Source organism: Poecilia formosa, unplaced genomic scaffold (genome assembly GCF_000485575.1).
Source record: "Poecilia formosa unplaced genomic scaffold, Poecilia_formosa-5.1.2 Scaffold415, whole genome shotgun sequence".
NCBI lineage: Eukaryota > Metazoa > Chordata > Actinopteri > Cyprinodontiformes > Poeciliidae > Poecilia > Poecilia formosa.
In genome coordinates this window covers 248,696-265,961 of record NW_006800354.1, presented here as the reverse complement: position 1 = coordinate 265,961, position 17,266 = coordinate 248,696, and the positions used below count along the sequence as shown (strand labels likewise).

Genomic DNA, 17,266 nt, shown 5'->3' with positions numbered 1-17,266 from the left:
GAAAAAAAAGGTGGGTAAAAAAAACAAAAAACAAACTTGTGTGCTCAGAAACTGCAGGTTCACACGACTGCTGTGCAACTGTTGCTGTTTTTTTTTTTTTTCCTTTTTCTTTTGGCTCCCAGGGGAAAACGTAGGGAGGATGCGACAGAGATGCTGCCTCTGAAACACGCCGCCGAGCCCTCGCCTGTTGACAGACGGAAAAAACGACAGATTTCAAGTTTCCTCGACAGGCAACAACCAAAGAGCGAGCACACACACTCGGCGCTCCCCGCCCGGCTGCCTCGGCTCTCGGTGCGTGTTTTGTGACCAACCACCAGCACACCAGCACACTCCCGCCCTTGTTGTCAGTTGACACAATGGGACAAGCTGCCACATGTGCAGGACAGCTCATCTTCTCGTCAGAGAGGCGACGTCCTGAAAGGAGGAGGCCGAGTGCCACAGCGCTTTGCTTTTTTTTTTTTTTATTGCAGCTTCTGACATGTGGCTTCACATGGTGCAGACAGGTAGGAATGGCTGCAATGACAGAGGAGCAGACGTCCCGTGTTCTCCTCTCCTCTGTTTATCCTCACACTCGCATGTCAGTCGTGAGCAGCTGAAACTGGGCTAAAACTAAAACATCGCTCTGCATTTATCAAGAGTCCATGTTTTACAACAACGCAATGAAAAATGGAAGAAAAACTGCACATGCTTTCCAACTTTTTTTTCTCGCTTGTACAGAAAATCTGACAAGTGTGGCATGCATTTATATCCAAGTCTCTAAGGTGCCAATTTGCAGATCCTCCGTTTGCTGTAATTACAGTTGCAAATCCATCGGGGTGTGTCGCCAACAGCTTTCGCACATCTTGAGACTAAAATAGTTCCCTCCATATCTACTCAGACTGGATAGTCAGCGTCTGTACACAGCAGCTTTCAATTGAGGCCTATACTTTGAATGGACCATCACAACAAAGAATATATTTTGAGCTAAACCTTTCCGCTGTAGCTCTGGTTTTCTGTTTAATGTCATCTTTAAATGCTGAAAATAAATAAATAAATAAATACTCCGTAGCAGTTTCTGCTTGGTCCTTCTTCCCAAAACATCTGACTAGATACTCTGTTCCAGCTGAAGGCAAAAATCTCCACAGCATGATGCCGTCAACACCGTGTTTCACGGTGATTTGATATATTTAGGGTTTATACTGCAGGAAAAGTATAAGAGCGACTGATCAAAGCTCTTTCTTTCATGAGTTCAAGTCTCATTGTAAACTTGAACTGGCCATCCTCTAAAGAGGCTTTTTCACCCGATTAGGGGCGTCAGAGTAGAGGTGGCTGAATACCACAAATTTCAGATTTTTATGGGCAACCTTTAGTGAAAACCAAAATAACATAAGCATTTCTGCATCATCACATCAAGTCTTTTTTTTTCTATATATTTTTCAAAAAATAACTTGGCTGCTAATACATTTATATATTGTTCCTATATAATACGATGTTTATAAAATAATACTTATTTCCCTACACTTTTAGTGCTTGAAAACTGAAGTCAAATTCCTCAATTGAAGCCAATGAAGCTATTTTGTTTCTGATTCCTGTTCACGTTAACGCGCTCACTCTGTGTTGATCTGACCCATAAAGTCCCAGTAAAATGCACTGGGTGTGAATACCTTTGCACTGCACAGCTTCACCTGACAGCTGCCTCAGGAACTCTCAATTCTTGGACTTTTCAACGGGGCTCTTTTGTTTGGGAGCAGCTCATCGACGCGTCACTCCCACACTTCAGGTTGAATCCAAGCAGCCGGAGTTTCAGTGCTGGCATCAGATTTCGGTCAGACGCCGAGTCAGACCTTGTCAGGTCAGGTGAGGCGTCACGGTGAGCTCAGTGCAGTTTGGTTTGCTTCTGACTCACATTTGGTTCCCATAGACTTTTTTTGTTTTGGCTGCAGATTTAACTTCCTGTCAACCACCGCTAACATTTTCCACAAAGGGTTTTGTTTTACCGCTTTGTCATTCTTAGCGTATTATACGGCTAACAATGAATGAGCCTCATCTTCGAAACTACAGGTGACCGGGGATGAAATCTTATCTTTTATGTAGTGTCACGTGTCTCCCTTTAGATCTTCATCCTGCTGAAGGAAACATGATCGCCTCTTACTGCTGAATACTTAATTACCTCCACCAGCTACAGTTGTGACTTGGCGTTTGGCTCATCTAACGGAGGGTACTACCACATGACAGAACTTTATTTCCTGAGAGAAGAAGACGACACACAAGTGGCAGCAGCTGTAATTTTCCAGAGAACTTAGCTTTGCTACTTTACCAGCAACTCCTTTCAAGGAAACCAGATACTATTCACGAGAAAATGACTTTTGTTCACCTTTTGTTAAAAGTCAGCGTCACCAGTGCAAACGTCAAGATAGCCTTGATATAACAGAATAATTCACAGCCTGATTCAAAAACTGGCTAGCTTCTGAGTTTTACAGAAATATAATTTTAGGATTTTCTAATCACATTGAGCATTGTAGTAAATAAAAATCCTTCTCAGCTCTAATTCCCGTTCTGGGTGGCGACAAAGTTTCTGACCCAGATCTTTGACATTTTCTGTGGTCAAATTCTGATCTCACATTTGGGTGATGTATTTCTTTAAAGTGTTTTATTTAACTTCCGTTTCGTCTTTCTTTTCCCTGCTAATTAATCAGGAAGGGTCCACCCATAAAGTCAAACATAGTGAAACAAGCTTATGCAATGTCTTTGTCAGACAAAACTGTTCAACATACAGAAACGTTCATTAATAAAAATATGTTTTTATTAATAGCTGGCTAAATCCAGCTTTGTAAATGAAGACCTGCAGATTTGAGCAAAGTATTCATATATGTAATTGGTTATTTGTTCAGTGGTGGAAAAGAAACGGTAAAGAAGTAACATTTTTAGCTGTCGGGCATAGACTGACATATTTTGAACCAAAATGTCCTGGTATTTTTAATAAATAAAATGTTTTTTTTTTTGAAGAGCTTATGGGGCATGCTTCTCAAGGCCCACAGCATCACAGGTCCCTCCACTTGTCTTAGTAGCAGAAGTGATGTGGTTCACTTCACTCTTAGTTTTCATATCCCAGACCCACCAAATTTTTAAGAGCCATATTTTGCTTCTACAATAAAAGATGAATATATTTTTAGGTTTCAGTGGATCGTTACCAGGGGTACCAATAAAAACGACAGACGCCGTACTGTAATTATTTAATTTTGTTTCCTGTTTTTTTTTTCCCCCTACTTTGAATCATGTTTTCTTTCTTTGGCATCTTAGAGAGCAAAGCAGCAATAATCCAGCGCGACATCAGGTGCGTTCGTCTGGGTTTCCACGTCAGAAGAAACGTTATGAAAGGCAGGTGTGAAAAACCGATTCTTCCGTTTCCTGGATCAATGCTGATTCCTGTGCAGCCGGTCAAACCTGCCGACAGGCCTGAGAATAAACTCTCACTTTAAACCACAACCTACCAACAAAGGTGGGGGCTTACTCTGAAGGACGACTGGACTTTCCAAAAATGAGAACAAAACCAAAAAAAACAGAGAGTGACTAAAACCACTTCTTTGCCAGTCTGTCAGCTCACCCCCGTGTCCGCTGGTGGGTGAGCTGAACACCGAGACGCAGTTGTGCTGCACATGAACTTGCGTCTGAGGAAGCCCCGCAGCCGTATCTCTCCACACTCTGACCACTTGAAGCACGATGATATTTATAGCCTTCGCTTTATCTAGAGAAACCTTCAGGACAGATTGCTGGTACAAGCGCAGCGGTTTGCAAAACTTGTCCCATACCGCCAGAGCCTCATTGCAACCGTGGACTTCAATGAGTCTTATTGGGATAAATGTAAAGGTGGAATTAAATTATACACTGCTTTTATTTTCTTAAGCGATACTCCTAAATAGGACCGAGTGCTGCCAGTTCCCAAGTGATCGCTCTCATGGAGTAATTTTCAATCCAACATTCAAAAATAGAAAGAGCATGGCACAGCTGCAAACCTACACACGTCATGGCTGTCCACCTGACCCAGCGATTGGCAACATTCACCTTCTGAAAAGAGTGACACAAACTACCAAAAAAGAAATTTGTTTTACAGTTAAATTAAATATAATCCACCATTTTATTTTGACATATGCAACTTCAGAAGTGCAGACCTTTGACCTGAGCTGGCAGACTGGCCAAAGGCGAACTAAATCTGTGATTTTTTTTTTTTTTAATCCACTACAAAGCTTCATGTATAACATGCATGCTGCAGCTGTGAACACAGTGCCTACTGTGAAGCCAGGTGGCGGCAACATCATGCTTTGTGGATGCTTTTTCGACCACAGGGACATGGAAACTGATAAGATTGGAGATAAACACAGCACAATGTAGGGCAGCACAAAGACGGGTTCTCCTCCCAGCAGGACGACGACGTTAACATGCGTGGAAATCATTAGATCAAAGTATATTGAAGCGTTAGAATGGCCCAGTCAAAGTCCAGCTGAGAACTGAGAATCTGTAGGAAGATTTAAAAAACTGCTAATTAACAGACGCTCACTGTCCATCCTGACAAAAATGTCAGGCTCTATAAAACGGACTGAATAAACGTACACACCTGGCTTTTTTTTTAATTATTTCCATTTGCAAACTTTTGCAAATCCCCACGCGTCCTTTTCCTTCTGCTTCACACAATTTCATCAATTATTGTTGGTTTGCCTCACAAAACCCAAACAAAAGCCTGAAAAAAGCTCAAAGGGTATAAATACTTTGGCAACCTGCTGCTTACGACAGTAAACTTCACAGAGCAGGCTTGAAACGTGTACAGACACGCACGTTGTGTTGCCAACCAGGTGAGTCACAACACGTCGAGATAAAAAATAAAATATACATATAAATATATATACTGTGTTAACAGTCAAAGAGCTGGAGTGAGTCACGCCAGCGTAGGCACGGGCTTTAGAGTACGATGTCTTCATACGGTGTATCTGCAGGGGCGAGGCCGTGACTGATGGACATGACTAACTGTTCCACAGGTCGGACGCCATCACTGGATCACTTGCTTTTCTGTCCGTCTTCCCGCCTGGCTGCAAGCCCGGCGCTGATGTCCGCTGGCAGGCCGGCGGCCGGCCCGCTGGCGTGCGTTGGCTCTGGTTCACTGTTCCATCACCGGGGCCCAAACAGGAAGCCTGTTGTGGGAGGGAGTTCACCTCTGACACTCTCGTCACAGACGCCGCTGTGAAACAGTCACTGGAAAACACAACCCAGTTCAAATCCGGGTCGTATTGTTGCAAAGGCAAGCTCGGATTTTGCGAGATAATAATAATGATAGTAATAATAACAGTGACAGTGGGTTGTCAGGTTTTATTTTGATATGCAGGCGAGCTGAAGGCAATCCTTTAAAAACACGCTGTGCGCACAGTTCGTCCCGGCCTGCTGCGACACGTATCATTAGCTCTAAGCCACCAGACAACTAACAGTCATTACTGCATTAAGACAACAAGGTCTAGTAGAAATGCAACCAGTGGAATAAGATCCTCCCCTTATTTTGACAAATCGCTCATCATTGATCAGACAAGCCTGCCCGAGTGTAAACGTCCTTTGGAACAAAAAAAAAAAAAGAAAAAACACACACACACACACACACAAACATATAAGCACGCACACACACCCAGACAAGTCGCAGCAGGAGTGTAATCCCGCAGGGCAAACTTGTGACAGACGAGAAGAACCAGAAAACAAAATCTGGGGATTGTGACATTTTGAAATGTTCTATCGGGAGGAGCAATGATTTATTTCAGGGTTGAGAAGGGAGCCACGGAAAAAAAAATATCACAAATCAGCCTGCTGGGTCTGCATGTGATGACAACCTCCAGCAAAAGGTTTTCATCATCACAGCTTCACACAAATGCACATCAACAATTATTTCAATTGCTGATAAAACAGTGTTGCATATAAATAGTTAGATGCACCAATCAAAGGGAAGAACATAGGAGGAAAATTGTGCATCAGAGCATATGTTGCTAATGTTTATTTGATGTTTATTACACCTTTTTTAATCAATCAACTAACAATTTAGTTGCGAAACTAAGTTGTTAGTGGTAGTAGTTCTTTGTTCTGGAGAACTTAATGAAAATTTTAATAATTTTCATCATTGGTCCCTGGAAGATTTAATGATGCTTTCTCCAACTAGAACATTATCTACATAGAACTGATTCATTTATATGCGTTTATTGCATGGAATATTATCCTAATTTGCTGTTCCGCTCTGTAAACTGTAAAATAATCTAATTTAGTCAGATTATCTTACCCGGTCAGCTGCTGTACAGCCCGGTCAGCTGTACAGCAGCTGACTGTACAGCTGCTGTACAGCTGTACAGCAGCTGTACAGCTGCTGTACAGCTGCTGTACACCTCCATATTTCAAATATTTTTGGACAATTACATTTCTGCATAAAGGATTAATTCAACACCAGATAGTGGAAACGCTGTGGGCGTGACAGGTGACAGTGAAAGTCACCTGTCACTTTTTTTTGTGACAGGTGACACAAAAAAAAGTGTCACCTGTCACTTTTTTTTGTGCTCCAAAATATTTCCAAAACCATCCTTTTTTGTCCTCCCTTTTTTGACGCAAGCAACGGAAAAGTGTAAAAGCTTTCTTTAAGCCAGCTGACTGGCAGTGCGCACCAACAAGTCAGGGAGGGTCAGATTAACTCTGGTGAATACTCAAAATGTCTCTGGCACTTTCTCCGCCATCTCATCTCTAAGAAAGTTGAGCAGTTTTGAAACCAGGACTGATAAAAACCTCGGTAAACACCGACGACAACGACCAGCCAAGTTACAAACAGAACAACACCAAGAAGCTCAGTTTATACCGATTTTCCCTCCACAGTGACGATGATGTGACTGAAGCAATCCGGGTCTCCTGGCTAAATAATGATAGCAAGTAGACGTTAAAACTGCTGGAAACAATAAACTAATTTCAGGTGAGGAATGAGGCTACAATAGCAGACGTAGTTGCAGAGACTGTAAGCTGGCACCATCAGTCACCAAAACATGTTATGACTCGTTCAGATATCAGTAAATGAGAAAAGATGCCAAATGAAACTACTTAATAGGCTGAGCTGGGTTTATGAGTTCAAATTTACACACAACACCATTAAGAGGGTTTTTTTCTTCCCCCTCCCCAACCCTTTCTTTCCGCCTTACTGTTGTGATTCTCACTCATCTGAGACCTGGAAACCACTTAACAACGCGAGTCTGATGGGTCTGCCTCATAGAGATGACTTCTAAGAAGTCATTTAAGATCTTGCGGCATCAGGAAACTAAAACCCCCCTCTGCACAGCGGCAGCATGCATCATCTCCAGCTAGACCACAGAGTACCAGTACATGATATGTTGAGTTGTGCGCTGCACACACACACACACACACACTGATATCAGCCCACTGAGCTGCAGGGTGACAGCTAAACTGGGCCATTCTCCCTTGAGAGAAAGTGCATCAGCAACACTTAATGTATCCCGTACAGATTTACATCATCCATACGCCCACAGCGTTTCCACTATCTAGTGTTGAATTAATCCTTTATGCAGAAATGTAATTGTCCAAAAATATTTGAAATATGGAGGTGTGAATTTTGATTGCAGGATTTTACAAAATACGTTTTTAAAAAAAAAAACAAAAAAAACAGAGCTGACTCTGCTTTATGGTTATTTGGGTTACTGACAAAGAGGCGCAGGAATCGAGCTGATCAGCTAGAATTATTCAAAAAGATACGGCAGTAGAGTCTGAGGCATTTGTGCTGCTTCGGAGTTGTAAGATGTTTTAAATCCTGCCTAAATTCTTTTATCTGACTGGTTTTTGTGTGTAAAATTAGAAGACGTCACAGTCATGCTACCTCAGCACACACAAAGAAAGTCTTACTTCTGACTGACGAGCAATTACTTTCTTTTTTCTTGGCAGGTGATGCAGTCGTTCAACAGGAAACATGGTGGGGACTTGAAAATCATCTTAATGAAAGAAATCGACCACACCCTGTGGGTTTCCATAAAAATAATCTCTGAAGCTCTTTGATAGTGAAATCTGGCCATTCCTGCTTGGTCTGCTCCTTTTCAAAAGCTGTGCTACGTTTCCAAGAGCTGTATGTCAAACCATATGAACTCATCTAAAAAGAAACTTTAAAGAAACCATTGAAATCATACTGAGATAAGGTATGTAGGTTAACATTTTGAGATGTTACTCAACACAAAACCTGTCGTGACCCAAAATTTACAAGAGATTTTACCTACTTATTATATTAAAAAACTTCAGATATTGCAAAAAGCGTTAAACCACAAAAGCAATGTTTGATTGGTACCACATATACCCGTTTTAGTGATTAATTGACTTGAAAGTAATTAGGCAAAAAGGTTGTTTGAGATTGTAGAAACTCATACTTTTACCATTAGCAACCATTTTCATTCACTTTTTATTAATTGCATAACTCCGTTAATTTTAAGTGTATACTGATAACCATTTTTTGTCAAAGCAGAACTAAATAAAAACACAAATAACATAAATTTATAAATTACATTCTTGGTATGCAAACCCTGTTCTTGACGGTATGGCTCAACTAAACCAAATGGAGAGTAAAAAAAAAATATATTAAATAATTTTAAAAAATACATCTGGATTATTCAGAATAACTGCCTTTTGCGACGTCACCAGAAGCACGCATGTATGCAAGGGTATCTTTTAACATGTCTGCATAACGCCGTGCAATAACATAAAAAAAAATGGATCCGAACATGTCTAACAGGTGGCAAATTACACCATAAGAGTTTAATTAGTCCGACAGACAAAGCTGACCAGAAGCTTTAAATGCCCCCTCATTACCCCAAATGTACTGAATATGATGTTTTCAAAAAAATAATAATAATATACTTATTTCTTGCGTTTAATCAAAAAAAATATCTCGTAAAAGTAGAAATGTGTCTGGGGAGGAAATCTGTGTCGCTTGTCCAGCTGTGCTGAAACAGCTCGTCCTGATGGCCGCACTGCTCTGGCAGTCCTCCAGCAGACTCAGCGCGTCTCCCACTGAAAAACTATCCGCCAAGTGTTTGGAGGCATATCCCACTACCGCTCACTCCAGCTCTCCTCTGCTATTATTAGATTTCTTTATCCCGTAATCTGTAAATAAGTCCGGGAATAGACGGCACGGTGTGCGTATCCCATCCGCACCTCGGTTTAAATCCCACATGCCCAGCAGCTCCGTGGAAACAGCCACAAAAATAACACAACACGCGAGACACAGAGTGGAGCCAACCTGCACTGACACAAACAAGTCCGTAAGTCCCTGGATCGGACTTACCAGTATTCCAGCTGCCGGGATCTACATGGAAACTCCTCACAGACTGACTCGGTTCAGATTGTTTCGGGTTCCGTGTCGGCTCTTTCTGTACCACCTGTAACGCTCAGCCCACACCTAGTAAATCCTGCAGGGAGCGATAATCCAGCAGAGCCAGCGCCAGATCACATGACTACACCATACCTTTTCCTAAAAAAAAAAAAGCTCCTCCACTCCACTCCTCCACAGCCAATCAGAGAAGAGGGAAATCCCACATATTTCCATATAGATGTTTTCATCTTCTATAATGTATAACATAGTTTTCAAATTTTATATTTTAAAAAAGCGTGTCCAAATGACGAAGATGAAATTTCAGCTTTAATAACTTCAATATAAAAAGTGACAGTAAAAAAAAATAAAAATAAAAAATTAGATCTGTATATAACTCATTATTTCGTTCACTTAACATGCAAAAAATATTTACAATTTAATCATGCACAAAGATGCTGAGATGTAAAAAATAAAATAAAATAAAAAAGTTTAGAAGTTCATAAAACCATCAAAGTGCGTCATCTAGTGGCCAACAAAGGCCACTTCTCTTATTATTTACAAAAGGCTAAACTTTGCGTACAAGTATGAAACAGAAATGCATCATGACTTCGCATTCAGCTGATTAATGTCAGTCTGTCGATCTATAAGGTCCGCGGGTTCCTCAGTGTTTGTATCTCTGGTTTCTGCCCTCGTACCTCCGGGCAGAGATCGGCGTCCGCAAGTCCTGAGAGGCGGAAACTGACTTCGGGTTGTCCGCAGGCATCAGCCGGGGTGACGGCTTGCCCAAGCGGGTGTTTACGTAAACGGGCTCTTCTGGAGGAGAAAGAGGAGACAGGGTGAGCACAGCGAGGCTTAGCATCAGGTTAACCTGAGAAAATGATGTATTATTATTATTATTATTATTATTATTATTATTATTATTATTATTATTATTAGTAGTAGTAGTAGTAGTAGTAGTAGTAGTAATTTTTTGTTTTTATTTTTGTGAAAAATATCTTATGGTAACTCAGGCAGCATAGTTATCTGGCAAAAGCGCTGGTTCTGATTAACAAAAACAATTAAATAAAATATCAAAAATAAAAATACAAATTCACAATAAGTGTAGAAATTATGCATTTGAAATATAAGAAATCATAAAAAACTGAAAAGTACTGACTAAAATTTCAGATGCACTATTATTGTTGTTATCAATATTATTATTGCTGCTGAAGTTTTATTTTTATTATTATTATTATTATTGTTGTTGTTGTTGTTGTTGTTGTTGTTTTGTTGTTGTTATTGTTATAGTAATAATAATAATTGTTAGATGCAGTTATATTTTCTTAAAACAGACATATAATAAAAAATGTAATAAAATTAAAATTAAACCTGGTAATATCAACCTCTAGTATTTCCTCTTTATTTGTTTTCATTTATTAAAAAAAATACAAAACTTGTGGGAATATTCAATTTGTTAAAGTTTACTCAAGTTTAAATAATTGAGACCTGAGCAAATGTTGTTTAACTCTTCCATCACAACAGAATAATATATATATATATATATATATATATATATATATATATATATATTACATTTACGTTTAAGTTACTTTAGCTGGAAATTGGAGTTCATTGTCACAAGCTACAGACAAAGATGCCAAGTTTTAACCTTTAAATTTTAAACACTTAATCAAATTAATTACTAAACATAACTCAGGAGAGAAAGCGTCGGCGACGGATTGCATATTTTTTCTTCCAAGTTTTAACAAAAGATATTTATGTGGCAAATAAATAAATACGTCTTTGCTGATACAAAAAGTAATTATATTTATTAACTCTCGCTCTGCAGATATTCTCTAAAAGTGAGTTTATTCTGCTGTTTTCTACTTATCTGGATTACTTTGCTCACATAATCCAAACATGAAACAGAACCTGGACCTCGTCTCGTGGTTGCTTAAACGTTTGGATATTTTTTAAGGGTCTTCATGCACGCTTAAAAAAAAAAAGAGCAAAGTCAAGATGTAAAGCATTGAACAGTTCTCAAATTTAATGTTTCCTGTCCTTCGTAATCTCTTTCAAATGATCAAACACTGGCCTTCAGTACAAAGGGTTATCTCTCTTCTTTGTCAGTTTTGGTGATCATAAAATCCTTTTTGCCCCGACAATAATTCTCTGTTCTCGTTCTACTTCTGCCTCCGTGGCCGTGTGGTCAAACCTGGTGTAGGTTTCTGTATTTATGCCAGATGCCGCTCTGCCATAACACCATTCTGCTTTCTCTGCAGGATGCACTTAATTTTTTTAGCAACATTTTTTATCAGGTGTTGCTGAACTCATCACTGATACCAAAATGATCTGCACCTATGAGCATCTTTTTTATTTTTATCTGACCGGTGTCTGATGCCATATTGAAGTGCTTCATAAAAAGGGGAAGTTCGTGTTTTTAAGTGTAAAAACTATTCAACTATTTAAGCTTCTTTTCTTATTTTCTTTCTGAAAAGAAAGTAAGGCAGATATCTGGTCTGAGGTCCGGTCAGCTGGTCGTGAGCATTTCTCAGAGTTTTTATAGACGCCAGTTTGTGCGACTCAGTGAAAACCACAGAAAAGTTAGACACTTACATTTACATTTGACTTTGTCTCATGCTGAGCTGCTGCTAAACCACACAAACCCCCAGCTTGCTCAGTTCGAACTCCCCAGCCAGGACTCAGGCAGAAACCTCCTGTCTACATTTCTACGTTCTGCCGCCCACAAACATGGTCTCACCAAAACGAAAACCCTTCTGCATTCTACCCCTCCTTTCAAATGCAAATTGTAGCAGAGAAATTACCGACTTGTGTTGATTTGATCTGACTCTGTTTTGTGATGTTTTTTCTGCCCTAATTGTTCTCTTTTGTCTTGTGCCATTTCTTTTTCTCAGAGCATCTGCCCATCCTCTGGTGTCTCTTACGTGCACAGAGCTTATCTACAGGAACAGTTCAGTGTCGCTCTGTTAGATGATTATCAACGCTTTCAAACCCAGAAAGAAAGAGAGGTACCTATGCTTCTGCTGCATCCCCGTTTCCGCACAACACAGGCGACCAGCAGGGCGGTCAGGACAAGGACGAAAGATGATGCCCCCACGATGATCCACATCCACAAGTTCTCATTCTGGTCATTTTCTTCTTTTTGGCTGGTCACTGGAAAAGAGTACATTTGTATTATTAAAAAACAGTCCTATTTGATAGGCTGAGATCAGTGTCAGGATGAGGGTATTGCATGCACAGCAATCAGCTAATCAAATAGCCAAATTCTTCCTCTTCCTGTCCATTAAAAGAACAATAGAGGAAACTTATGACCCCAGTTTCAAGTTGAGTCAACAGGTATCACTAGGGAGTCAATAAAGTGGAGTAAAATAACACAAACAGCATCAACAAGCAATATATTTGGGGGTTTTCATATTTGGAAGTAGAGTTTTTTTAAAATTTGGTGAAGGTAAGCATCATCATTTTTCAGTTTAGTTCACTGTAGTTCAGTTTTTCCGTACTTGGGGCCCAGTCCTTTAGTTTGCTAATTACTGGTCTAATGCTACATGTAGAACCATCTAAAATATCTGTTGTAAGCATGTAATTAAGGAAATAATCAGGGTTGATGTGTTAACAAGCAAAATCATTGTATGAATTTCTTTGCAGGTGTAAATTTTAGTTGGAGCTGCCACCATCCATTTAAATGCCACCTACAGTGGAAACAATAAACAATCCAGTTTTCATTGAGACCTAAAGACACAGAATTGTTCATGAGAGCTGAGATCTGGTCAACACGCCCGCTCACATATTCATCCACACACACCTTGGCTTTTCGTCGTTTGTGACTGAACCGTTGTTTTTTCCTTTAAGTTCTCCACTGTAACAAAGCGGCATGAGAAGCATTGATTCGGTTAGTGCAAGCCATAATTTTTGGAACGTTGATTAATTAATTCATTTGGTTATTCCTAAGCAAAGCAGCAAATTTAGCATTGCTATGAGCAATTAAAGCTTATAGTCAATTCCTTGTAACACTGTAGTATGATTGTAAGACATTGAAAAGAAGCTTTTTGACAGATTATTCTGCATTGAAAATCTGTTTACAAAAACATTACAGTGTTACCGCTCTCAAATAACAAACATTATTGCTTGTAGTGAAATGTTAGTTTTGCAGTGACAAGCAATACTTACCTATGACTTTAGTTTTGCTGCTCTCAAGTTCTCTTAGTGTGGGAATATCTATTTTGACTTTACAATAGTACCATCCAATGTCTGATTCATTAATATTTGATAAGTCGCATGGCATGTTGTGACATATATCACTTAAATTGCAATCTTTTACTATAGTCCAATTACAGAGGGGTTTTTCTGTATCCATTTCAGTTAGATTTTTTCCAGAGGACTGAAAATACCAAGAGACATGACATCTTTCAGCTTTGTCTTGAGTCAAACATCTTCCAGCTTTGTCTTGAGTCAAACATCTGTCAGGTTTGTCTTGAGTCAAACAGCAGTGCAATTTCAGAGAGGAACCTGGAGAAACTCTTCTTTCTCTTCTTCCTGTATCATTTGTTTTTTCCAAATTTAGTTGGATCTCACTTGTCAGTACCAGCGTTGCTCCTATCACTGAATAAAAAAAGAGAAAGAAAGTGAATCTTTGTTCAGTTTCATTGATCTGTTTATGAGCAACAAGGACAAAAACAAGCATGTAAAAGTTTCATCTGTTCAGTACTGCATGTAGTAAAACACATTTTTCATACTACTACAGCTTTGTTCTTGTTCTTTGATCTTTTAAGGTTAAGCTCTTACCTGTTAGCAACGCAACAATTGCGCTTTTGAGCCACATCTCCATCCTGCCTTGAGAGCGGTGGTCGTCTTCAGAGTCTCATCCTGTCTCGGCTGTCTTCCTCTCTGCATCAGACTGAGCTGCACGCTAAACCTGTGTGGGGGTGGGTGGAAGGAACGGAGGAGTGGCTTTCTGCTAAAGGGCTGTAAGAATGGAGGTGACTTTACTGGAGGAGGCTGACTGTAGTGGAGGTGAACATAAAACCTATGTAAGATGGAAAAGAGTGTAGGCTGTGAATAAAAAAAAAACTGAAAGAAAAACAGAAGGAAGTTATTTTTTTAACCCAAACTTTAACACGCTGTTGTTTCATAAGTGCCCTGAGTCAGAGGGCATCAAAGTACATGTGCAACCCGCATTTCTAAAGATGAATATCCTGCATGCTTCTGTATCTTGGTGTACCTTGATGAGATAGATGTACATGAGCCAACTTGCTTCGTGCCATGTAACAAACGCAGGTACCTCACTGATAGCTTGAATGTGTGAAACCTCCTGTGGGTTTTGGTGCAGAAGGTGCTAAAACCTATTTCACATTATCCCCGCAGTCACCTGAAAAGAAACATTTGGCTTCCTGTGACAACAAACAAACATGACAACATGATGAACTTTCCTAGTCAACTTCCACCTTTTAAGTACCATAAAGAGACAAGAACGGCCATAGACGATGACACGTTGAAATGCAATCTGATTTAACTTAAAGAAAAACACACAAGAAAATTGCTTTTTGAAACAAGTTCATCTAGATATTTAATAAAGAAAAAAACCTGTTCATTGCACTTCAAGAGCAAGTTTGCTCTTTTTGCTTTCATTTCATATCTGTGAGGAAAGATAAAAAAAAAAAGGTCAGATGAAGAAGCGTCTGAAGATCGTAGGGGGATGTCAAACTTCTGCAACCTCAGCCTTTCTGATCTTTTGCTGCACACTGAAAGTAGGTCCCATCTTATGCACAGCAATATTCTTCAGACTGTTTGCTTAGTTGCGCGGCTCTCACTTACATAGATTTAAATAGTTTAATATAGGTGAATAGACTTAACACAGTTGAATAGTAATTAATAGTGTAAAAATACTGTAAGCTTACAGAAATGTGAAAATGCCTCTCACTGTAAACTGACTTCATTGTACTTAGATGGTTTATGTGTTATCTGATTTGAGGGAGATTATATCTCTTTCATATAAGCTGAATTTTGTCTTCCGCTGTTTTAACCTGAATCAACAAGTGCTTCACGTGTAATTTATCAAAATTAGATCATTTGAGAAATTAGTCAAATTATACCTGTCTGACAACATGAAGCAGACAAAAAGGTTTATTGTCTAAAAAGAAATCAAGAACAGGTGAGGAAGAAAACCTTTTTTTAAGGCTTTATTGATCCCAGACACCCGTCATCACCTAGAAATGAAAAAAAAAAACTGAAACACTTCCTGTGAGTGGTCAGTCGACCAAAAGTGCCTAAAGGGAGCATTAAGGCTTTTGAGAAAATATTCTGTGGACCGAGAAGACAAAAGAAGAACATTTCAAAAGGTTTTTCACATCTGTGGTACAACAGACACCACACAGTCAGACACGGTGGTGGTAGTGTAATGGTCTGCGGCTGCTTCGCTGCTGCAGGAATCAGATGGATTTGCTTTGACACACTCAACCATGAATTAGACTCCTTTGCAGAAAATCTTAAAGAAAAACGTCTGACCGTTGATGTGTAACATTAAAATCCAATGAAGTCAAGCTACGCAAGCTGGAAAATGATACGAAGCTGTAATATCACTTTGAATGACTCAAAATAATTCAAGTTTTGGAGTGGCCTAGTAAAAGTCATGACTTCAATCCTTGAGATTCTGTGGCTCCTAAAAGAAAAAAAGAAAAGAAAACATTGTGGCTAAATTAAAACAATCCTGCAAGACCAAGTTATCTCAAACTTTTGCTGGTGGTTGTTGCCACTAAGATAAAATCATTTAACAGCTGAAAACTGTATTTTGTATTTAGTCAGGTTTTCTTTTTCCCACTGCTTGTTATGCAGTCATGCTGTTGTAGCAACGGAGTAAGACGCAGTTCAGATCAACTGGAAACTATTAGTAATCTTGCCGAAAAAGACCAGAAGTGAAACAAGCCTGAAGAAGAAGTAAAAGTAACAAAACATTTGTTTTAGTCAACTACCCTCACCCTATGAAGAAATATAAACTACACCCAGCTCATAGTATGAGCTGCCACTATGAAACATAAACAACATGTTTTCAGTTCCTAACAGAAAATTACTCATTTTGTGCTTTGATAATGTGATTTTTCTAAAGGGCTTGGGGTTTTGAGTAAAAAGGCCACTTTAAATGACCTTTATTTACTATTTTAAAAATGATAAGTGCGTAATGCAAGCCTCATCACGTAAGCACAGAAAAAGTCATGTCAAGGTGAGTGATATAATTAATGATTTCCTATGGTTTCCATCCAGAACGGCAGAAGTTAGTTTTGGGCTGGAGGGATGGCTTGGCGGGGTGTGGAAATGAGGAAGTGAAAAGTCTGGTGGTAAAACGTTACAGCTACAAACCAGATGAGACAGTGGTATAGCTGTGTTCAGGAAGCTCAGAACAAGCCACAGCACCACTGAGCAGAGCTGAGGTGGGCTGTCGTATCATGCTGCAGACAGAGAGCCCTCTTCACACAGTCAACAACACATGTATCTGAGCTACAAAAGAAAAAAACATGAATAATGGAGCAAAATCACAGACTCTAAGGTCATCTGCTCGATGTTAAGCTGCAGCAAATAGAAACCGGATGACTGGAAGTTCATTACTTGTTCAGATCAAAATGAGATAGCACAAGAACCCAAACCTTTTTATTAAAGAAGTGAAATTGTTGTTGGCATTTTGTGCCCTGACTTGACACGGAAAGAAAAACATGTCATGATATTTTCAAAAGAGAAGTATTACTACACAGCTCTTCCAGTGAGAGAAAATGAAATATTGGGCAATCACTCTCTGGACATCCAGACACTGATTATTAGGCCCGAGCAGCTAAGCACCGCGAAGGCCTATTGTAATCGCGCTGTTTATTATTATTATTATTATTATTATTATTATTATTATTATTATTATTATTATTATTATTATTATTA

General features: G+C 39.4%; 2 protein-coding genes and 1 long non-coding RNA gene across 6 annotated transcripts in view; 1 reads left to right on the top strand and 2 right to left on the bottom strand.

Annotated features, from left to right (window-relative positions):
- Positions 1–9,498, bottom strand: part of LOC103155171 (semaphorin-4E) — a 20,826-nt gene extending 11,328 nt beyond the window's left edge. Inside the window, exon 1 of the mRNA XM_007576744.2 lies at positions 9,323–9,498. The gene's annotated coding sequence lies outside the window, so the exon portion shown is untranslated. The remainder of the gene's footprint in view (positions 1–9,322) is intronic.
- The window catches only part of LOC107833626 (uncharacterized), a 21,289-nt gene continuing 12,109 nt past the window's right edge, over positions 8,087–17,266 (top strand). Inside the window, exons 1-2 of the long non-coding RNA XR_001659383.1 lie at positions 8,087–8,100; positions 9,843–9,844. This is a non-coding gene — a long non-coding RNA (uncharacterized LOC107833626). The remainder of the gene's footprint in view (positions 8,101–9,842; positions 9,845–17,266) is intronic.
- Positions 9,851–17,266, bottom strand: part of LOC103155170 (uncharacterized) — a 7,599-nt gene continuing 183 nt past the window's right edge. Inside the window, exons 2-7 of one of the 4 annotated variants that reach the window (XM_016663341.1) lie at positions 14,628–14,631; positions 14,132–14,233; positions 13,517–13,948; positions 13,152–13,205; positions 12,362–12,502; positions 9,851–10,162 (exon numbers count right to left, since the gene is read on the bottom strand). In XM_016663341.1, coding sequence (XP_016518827.1) covers positions 10,011–10,162; positions 12,362–12,502; positions 13,152–13,205; positions 13,517–13,948; positions 14,132–14,174 — 822 coding nt within the window. In that variant the 5' untranslated portion in view covers positions 14,175–14,233; positions 14,628–14,631 and the 3' untranslated portion in view covers positions 9,851–10,010. Of the gene's footprint in view, positions 10,163–12,361; positions 12,503–13,151; positions 13,206–13,516; positions 13,949–14,131; positions 14,424–14,627; positions 14,632–17,266 lie in introns of those variants that run through there. The other 3 variants (XM_016663342.1, XM_016663343.1, XM_007576743.2) reach the window with 3 other exon arrangements.